The sequence below is a fragment of the Nylanderia fulva genome, unplaced genomic scaffold (genome assembly GCF_048542155.1).
Source record: "Nylanderia fulva isolate GAGA-0341 unplaced genomic scaffold, ASM4854215v1 Scaffold185, whole genome shotgun sequence".
Lineage (NCBI taxonomy): Eukaryota > Metazoa > Arthropoda > Insecta > Hymenoptera > Formicidae > Nylanderia > Nylanderia fulva.
This window is the reverse complement of record NW_028190108.1, coordinates 49,059-57,552: the sequence shown is the minus strand read 5'-3', so window position 1 is coordinate 57,552 and position 8,494 is coordinate 49,059. Positions and strand designations below refer to the sequence as shown.

The window sequence follows — 8,494 nt, the reverse complement described above, 5'->3', positions numbered from 1 at the left end:
AAAAGACGATTCTACGTATACCATAGTCAAAAATAATCCATCAACAAAAATAGAAAAAGAACTTAATAATTTAAAAAAAAAATGGTTGAAAAAAGATATCATCAACAAGAAGGAATATTATTATTTATTTTCTAGTGATTCCCTTCTCCCCAAAGCCTATGGGCTTCCCAAGGTCCATAAGGAAAATATTTCTTTTAGATTAATAGTTTCCTTTATAAATACTTCTTTATATAATATTGCTTTCTTTTTTCATAAAATTTTAAAAGATAGCCTTCCTAGAACTGACAGTTTTGTGAATAACAGTTTTGATTTATGCAACATTCTATCAGGAAAAACACTAAAATATTCCGACACAATAATTTCACTGGATGTTGTTTCATTATTTACTAATGTTTCCATAGATCTTGCATTAAACGGTATCAATAATAGATGGCATTTTATAGAGTCATACACTAAGATTCCCAAAAATGATTTCATAAGTATGATCAAATTTATATTAATTTCTACATTTTTTACTTTCAATAACATAACTTATAAACAAATTTATGGGACTCCTATGAGCTCCCCACTTTCTCCGATCATTGCCGATATAGTCATGCAAGACTTGGAAACATTGGTAATTAGTAATTTAAATTGCAAATTGACTTTTTATTTCCGTTATGTAGATGACATTATTTTATGCACTTCCGTTGACAATATTACATATCTTTTGAACGAATTCAACAATTATAACGATAGACTAAAATTTACATTAGAAAAAGAGGATAATCGGTGTATAAGCTTTTTAGACATAATGATCAAAGTAATAGATAATACAATTTATTTAGATTGGTATCACAAAAAGACATTTTTAGGTAGATTACTCTCATTTTCTTCAAATTATCCGACTTGTCATAAAATAGAAACAATTTATAGCTTGGTAGATAGAGCTATATTGCTATCACATTCTCAATTTTACAAAAAAAATATAGAGAAAGTGTATAAAATTGTAAGGCATATTAGAGAAGTCGTTTCTCGATGTTTTCGGCAAGGTCATCACGTTTGACTTATTTTCGCGACCGCGCGTTTCAGATGGACAAACAAGCGTTTTTGTCTGAATCTCGTTCTTCAATAGGTCGATCGCAAGCGAATCACGATAAGGCACGCACGTGTCACGCGTCGATCATATGATCTATCGGCCGTTGTCGTTACCGATGTACGAATTCGGAGCAGTCTGCCCTGAGAGTCCGTCTTGAAAGCTTAAAAGGAGATTAGAGTGACGGAAATCGCGTATAGTTAAGAAGCGAACGCGTTATTGGACGACTGTTTCTGTTCAGTTTTGTAAAATAAATCATTTCAAAATTCATCTTACGAAACCGTTCACTCTCTCCTCGCAGAATCCTACTGCAGATTTACGTTTTTGGCGCAAAATAAATATTTTCCTTCTGTGCACGAAAATAATTTCGAAGGTTCACGCACAGAAAGATATTAATATTTTGCTAACCAACGGTTATCCTCTTGACTTAATTTTCATAAAAATAAAACGCAGATTAAAACATCTTTCAACGAAGAAATTTAACAAATCTAACAACAACAATATAATAGATACTAATAACATAAATACAAACATTAAATATTTTGTCATACCATATATAGAATCAATTTCCGATAAAGTCGCTTCAGCAATAAGAAAATCTGACGTAGTGGTAGGATATCGTTGCATTAAAAAATTGAATGACTTCATAAGGGTTCAAAAGGACAGAAATGATTGTCCCACGAATTCTAATGTTATTTATAGATTGAATTACAATGATTGTGACGCCACATATGTCGGACAGACAAAAAGATAGTTAGGAACGAGACTTAAAGAACATAAAAATAATATTAAATTAGACTCGGTTGTCATGGAACACATTCTAAATGAACAGCATACATTTGACTGGGATAACACTAAGATTATGGATTATAAAAAGAATTACCACAAAAGGCTAATATCTGAAATAATCTACATTAAAAAACAGAAAAATGGAATTAATTTAAACAGAAACACCGAATTGCTAGACAGTAGTTATTTTGACATACTTAAAAAATTAGTTGAATAATAGTTTAAAATAAACATTGGTAATAAATAGATACATCACGCTCTCTAACTTGACAGTTGTTATTTAGACTTTGCAACACACATTTGAAATGTCGAGAAGAAGAACTTGTTAAAACAATAATGTAAGTTGAAAGATTTTTTAATTTTCTTTGATATTAATTTAATTCGCATAATATATCCACAGCATGATTAAATGTCGCAAAACTTGGAATCCCAGACCAATCGTCTTACTCATTAATTGGTCATCAGCAAAGAATCGTTTAACTTTGTATTTTAATGTTTAACCAACTTTGTATTTTAATATTTAACTTTGTATTTTAAGATGTAAAAATCTCTGAAGTCACCAGATAATAATTAAAAAATGATAGTAATTTTATCAACCAACTCTAGCTATTTAATGATCTTTATTTAATATTCACGACATTTCGGCCATGGGTTTCGGCCCTTATCAAGTGCTAAAACAAAACTTTCTATATAGAATATAGAATTGATAGATATTTGAGAATCGCCAGACAGAATTTAAAAAAAAGTAAGACTATTCTCTCGACCGTACTGGCAAATATTATTTATTAAAAAGTGATAAATGCAAGTTCAACTTATCGAGCAATTATTCGAGTTGTTCAATCAAATAACATTTATTTCATGTATAAATTATTAAGCTACAATCATTGAATATTAAAACTAACGCAACAATACAGTCATTCTAAAATAAACGTTTCAACCGCACGCGGTCTTCTTCAGTATATTATTAAAATATAAAATCATAAAAAATTCATATAATGTTAAAAATTAATTTTAGTTCTTCAGAGTCGAGAGTTTATAAGCAATTAACGCGTGTTTTAATCCATCATGTGTAGGAAAAATGTCGAACCAATGTTCGTCTCGATATGATCTTTAATTTTAATCAGATCTCGAAAAGTTTCGTCGTTAATAAGCGAGAAATTAAAACATTCCGTAGGCGCTGCGATTAATAAAAATTAACGATTAACGTATGTCGAAATCACAACATATATATATCCCCAACAATTAGCAATATTTTTACTTGACATCGTCTTTCTTGACAATTTTAACCACGTTTTCCTTAAAAAAGTTATTGAAGATGACACAAGACGAAACCAACAATATAAAAAAACAGCTCATTTTAAACTCTACTTGATCGGAGAGTGTGCGTGTTTATATATGATCTAATACCTATGTTTAAACCGTTAATGTCCTGTTTGTCTTATTTATTGTTCGCTAATTTATCCAAAATATCAAAATACGACTCGCTGAGTAACTCAGTATCTTTGTTTAAATTTAGCCCATTTTTTGTTCTTTAATATGTAGCATCTCGGAAATGAGTCTTTTATAATAATTATTTTTGTTGTCCAGAATCTTTACGTTATCCCAATCAAATGTATGGTGTTCATTTCTTACGTGTTCAGAAATTACCGAATATTTCGTTGAGTCCAACCTGATATTATTTTTATGTTCTTTTAGTCTCGTCTGTAATTGCCTCTTCGTTTGGCCTACGAAAGATGCATTACATTTATTGCAACTGATCTTATAAACCACATTCGAATTGCATGGATATTTAGTTTTATCTTTCTGTGCTTTAATAATATTATCAAGTTTGTTGAGACATCTATATCCTACAATACACTCTGTATTTTTTACCGAGGAAACAATCATTTTCGAGATCCTATTTATATACGGAATGATAAAGAATTTTTTATTAACTGAGTCCTTTTCTATAATTTCTGTTCTTTCTATGTTAGCTTGTCTCTTTATAATGCTTTTTTAGATATGATGTTATATGATCAGCGTGAAATCAAGAAAAGAGCGCTAAATAGTGTCTCTCTCTTTCCCGCTCTAGCTGCAAGCCGACGCGCGCTAGCGGGAAAGAGAGAGACGACTGTCACTAAGCCGCAGCGCAACGGCCAGCGAATGCGTCCGTTCGGGCCATTGTATACCGTCAGCTGTGATAAATATTTATTTAAAACACCTTTTTGTTCCTTCTAGAAAGACTCGAATAACAGAATTTGTTGTCGGATTGTTTTTCCCGCCAGATCTTTCTAGAAGGATCAGTGTCTTTATAAGGCGCAAAAGTCGAGCGCGATTCGCAGTCGCCTTTCGATAATCGACGAGATAAACGAGAATTTGTACACCCGAAAATTATTACTGACACGGCTACCCTTTTGGACATTGATTCAAATTCTGACACGATTTTCGCCGGCTAGAGGCGTCGGGGCAAAATAGTTATTAAATCCGGAATCAGAATAATTGTTATTATCGCTTGCGTTATTTGAGTTCTTTCAATAAAAGTGCAAGTTCTCTTGAAACCGACTCAATTTATTTGTTGAGCAGTCGCCCGATCTATCTTCAGCAAAACTTCTCTCTCCTCACTGCGCTTCACTCGCGTTACAAGTCCGCTCGCGAACATTTCGCTGGTTCTTCGAGCCGGATTCCGCGTCGCCGGCGCTGGTTTTTTTCAAGTGCAGTGACGTGACAGTGAGGTTTGACGAGGACTTTTCGGTCAGCAGACACTTGCAACAAAGACAATGGCTGAACCCATGGAAGATCTGGTGCTCGCGCAGCATGACTTATACCAACTTCTCGCCCGGTCGTACGAAAATATGAAAAAGTCAGGCGCAGCAAAAATGACGGTCGGAAGCTTTCCTGCTTGTCTTCAGACGCTCGAGGGTTACTGGGTCAGGTTCCTGAACCGCCACGAACAAATTGTGATAGATTATGGAGAGGAAATTCAGGCCCACGACTATATAACAGACGACTTGATGCTGAAGGCGGACCTCGCGTACCACGAGCAGAAGAGTCAATACATTAATGATCTTCACGCGCTACGAGGTCCATACCCAGACGCGCTTGCTACCGTCGGCGCGCTGGCGGCTCCAGCCGCGACGAAGCTACCTCGCATCTCTATACCGCAATTCTCCGGACGGTATGAAAATTGGCCAGCTTTTCACGATCTCTTCACTTCGCTCGTGATTAGTAATCGGGCCGCGTCGCCGGTGGAGAAATTCCACTACCTGAAGACCAACCTCAAGGAAGAGGCTGAGCAAATGACTCGCCAATTGCCAACAACCGACTCCAATTTCAATCGCACCTGGGCGGCCTTGACGGAGCATTACGAGAACCGGAGGCTTCTGGTAAGGTCATACATTGCAAGGCTCGTATCATTGCCAAAAATGAAGGGTGAGTCCGCTGCGGAGCTACGAAAAATCTATCACTGCGTTCAGACCACCGTCGGGTCTTTAGAGGGGATCGGTCGCCCCTTGACGCGTAGTGACGATCTGTGTGTTCAAATCATTACGGAACTTTTTGATCCGGTGTCGCGACGAGAATGGGAGACGCAGCTTAGTCGGACGACGGAGCCGCCGTCGCTCGAAGAGCTGCTCGTTTTCGTAAAGGAGAGGATGCGCACCCTTGAGTCGCTGGCGCCCCTGAAGAGTGAAGCTAGCCCGGCGAGAGCTAGCTCAAGTTCAAACCGGTCAAAAAACGCGTTGCAGGTGCGCAAGCAGGAAAGCCTGCGAGGCCGCTGCTTTCTGTGCAATCAAGAGCACTACTTGCGCCAGTGCGATGCGTACCTTGCCAAGAGGGCAGCCGAGCGGAAGCAGTACGCGACGTCGCTTGATTTGTGCGTGAACTGCCTCGGAAAGCATAAGCTGATTGCGTGTCCGTCTCAGAAGACATGCCTATCGTGCAACGAGCGTCACCACTCGACCTTGCACGATGCCTACGTCGCAGTCGCGGCTGTCAAGGTCAATTTTTCCAAGTCGCAGACGACGGTTCCGACGGCCGTGCTGCTGGCTACCGCTCGCGTTCACGTAACGAATCGCCACGGCGTCGATCACATCGTGCGGGCGTTGATCGGCCAGGGAGCGGAGACGTCGGCGGTGTCGGAGGCCCTCGCTCAACGGCTACGACTGCCTCGCGTATCATTGCCCATAACAATATACGGAGTCGGTGGGATCAAGGCTGGAGTAACGCGAGGCCGTATAAACCTTAGAATTTCACCTAGAGAGGGTGGCTCGCCGCTGACTGTTTCGGCGTTGGTCTTCCCCCGGCTGGCGCTGTACGACCGCAGCATCTAGGCGGATGCGAGCGCATGGGCTCACCTCGCGGGCCTGATTCTGGCCGACCCGGACTTCTTAGCAGCAAACCCGGTGGACATTCTCCTCGGAGCCGATGTCTACATCACCATCCTCAAACCGGGATTGAGGAAGGCCGTGGTCAACCTGGCGCCCAAGAGACAACTTTAGGGTGGATACTCTCCGGGCAAGTCGGCTCGGCCGAGCCTCCCGCCCGCGCGTTAACATTACAATGCAAAAAGGATGATGACCTTACCTGCCTGGTGAAGAACTTCTGGCAGCAGGAGAAACTGCCCGCCGGCCCAGCGCCTCTCACTCCCGCCGAACAGGAGTGTGAGGATCTGTACCGGACAACACACAGCCGACAAGCTGACGGCCGCTACGTCGTGCGGCTACCAGTGGTTGCTTCACTGCCCGACTTTGCTACTACGAAGCGCGCCGCCTTACGCTGTCTTGTCGGCATAGAAGGACGGTTTGCGCGTGACAATCGACTGCACCGACTCTACGTCGATTTTCTGAGAGAGTATGAAGCCTTGAACCATATGACCCGTGCTGACACCGCGAAGGGGAAACGCGTCAGCTACCTGCCTCACCACGGAGTCCTGCGCGAGGCGAGTTCGACGACTAAGCTGCGCGTAGTATTCAATGGCTCCACGACGACTATCTCCGATGACTCTCTTAACCGGAGCCTTCTGGTGAGACAGGACCTGCTGCCTCCCCTCGCCGAGTTGCTCCTTTGATGGCGATTTCACCGCTACGTCCTGGCCACGGACGTGGAAAAAATGTATCGTCAGATTCTGATCCACCTTGAGGACCGGAATCTTCAGCAAATCTTGTGGCGGTACAGTTGCCAGGACGAAGTAAGCGACTATCGGCTGAACACCGTCACTTACGGTCTAGCGTGTGCGCCGTTCCTGGCCATGCGCACTTTTTGCCAGCTTGCCGACGACAAAGCGGAGAGCTTTCCTCTGGGCTCTCGAGTTCTACGCGGGAAAGTGTACATGGACGATATATTGACTGGTGCCTCGACCTTGGAGGAAGCTTGCGAGCTACAACGGCAGCTGACCGGACTGTGCATGGCGGGCGGCTTCCCCCTGCGCAAGTGGTCGGCGAACGATCCCGGGATCTTGAAGAGCGTTCCGGCTGAGCATCTCATGCAGCGGGCTCTGCGTGATTGGCGGTCTCACGAGACGCATGGCACCATGGGACTGCGGTGGCATCCCGCCACAGACGAATTTTCTTTTTTTGTTCCAGCTACCACCCTGAAAGACGTCATAAAGAGATCGGTGCTCTTTTTCACCGCGCGCCTCTTTGACCCCCTCGGCTGGTTGGCGTCTGTGATAGTGAGGGCCAAGATCTTCTTCCAGTCAACCTGGCTGCGAGGTCTGGGATGGGACGAACAGCTGGAAGAGGCGGCCGAGCGGCAGTGGCACGTCTACGCGCAGAAGCTTCCGCTGCTCGAGAGCCTTCGAGTGCCGCGGTGGCTGGAGGTCGGCCCGCCTGACGACTACGTCGAGCTTCACGGCTTTGCCGACGCCTCGGAGCGTGCCTACGCCGCGGTGCTCTACATCCGGACCGGAGACAACGGTTTTTGGCATGCGCGACTGGTGGCTGCTAAAACCAAGGTCGCGCCAGTAAAACCAGTGACACTGCCACGGCTCGAGTTGTGTGCCGCGGCGCTCCTGGCCAGGCTCACCCTCCACGCTTGCTCTACGCTTGGCCTCTTTCGAACTATCATCCACCTATGGTCAGACTCCATCACCCTGGGATGGATCCGAGGTCATCCTAACCGGTGGAAGACTTTTGTGGCCAACCGCGTGTCCGAGATCCAGACCATGGTGCCTGACGCTCGATGGCACCATGTTTCTAGCCAGGACAACCCTGCCGACTGCGCCTCCCGCAGGCTGTCGCCTGAAAAGTTGTTGACACATCTTCTCTGGTGGCGAGGTCCTTCGTGGTTTCAGGCAGAGCCATCTTCTTGGCCTGGCGAGGACCCTGCGTCTGTCTACGACGACTGGCCGGAGAAGAGGACAGCGATCAACGCCACCAGGACTGTGCCTGTTCCGGTGGAGGAGCCTGACGAGCTCCGACGATGCTCATCACTCAACCGTTTGTTGCGATTGACTGCCTGGTGCCGATGATGGCTTCCCCGCGTACCGACCTCTGAACCTGAGCTGACGGCGGCCAAGCTGGAGGAGGCCAGGCTGACGTGGATCCTGCAAGTCTAAGCCGGAATTACAAGGCCGAGTTGACCGCCCTTCGGAGTCACCTTCCTCTTCCCTCTTCCAACCCACTGCTACGCTTGAACTCATTTGTAAATTCACAA

The 8,494-nt window shown here is 43.9% G+C and overlaps 3 protein-coding genes across 3 annotated transcripts; all 3 read left to right on the top strand.

The window, feature by feature from the left end:
* Positions 1-4,620: 4,620 nt before the first annotated feature.
* Positions 4,621-6,171, top strand: LOC146723578 (uncharacterized). Its single transcript, XM_085481612.1, has one exon. The coding sequence runs from the start codon at positions 4,621-4,623 to the stop codon at positions 6,169-6,171; it is 1,551 nt and encodes a 516-aa protein (XP_085337738.1).
* A 14-nt stretch (positions 6,172-6,185) lies between these two features.
* Positions 6,186-6,908, top strand: LOC114940772 (uncharacterized). Its single transcript, XM_029315523.1, has one exon. It carries the CDS (start codon positions 6,186-6,188, stop codon positions 6,906-6,908), a length of 723 nt encoding a protein of 240 aa, XP_029171356.1.
* A 42-nt stretch (positions 6,909-6,950) lies between these two features.
* LOC114940773 (uncharacterized) lies at positions 6,951-8,309 on the top strand. Its single transcript, XM_029315524.1, has one exon. It carries the CDS (start codon positions 6,951-6,953, stop codon positions 8,307-8,309), a length of 1,359 nt encoding a protein of 452 aa, XP_029171357.1.
* Positions 8,310-8,494: the final 185 nt, after the last annotated feature.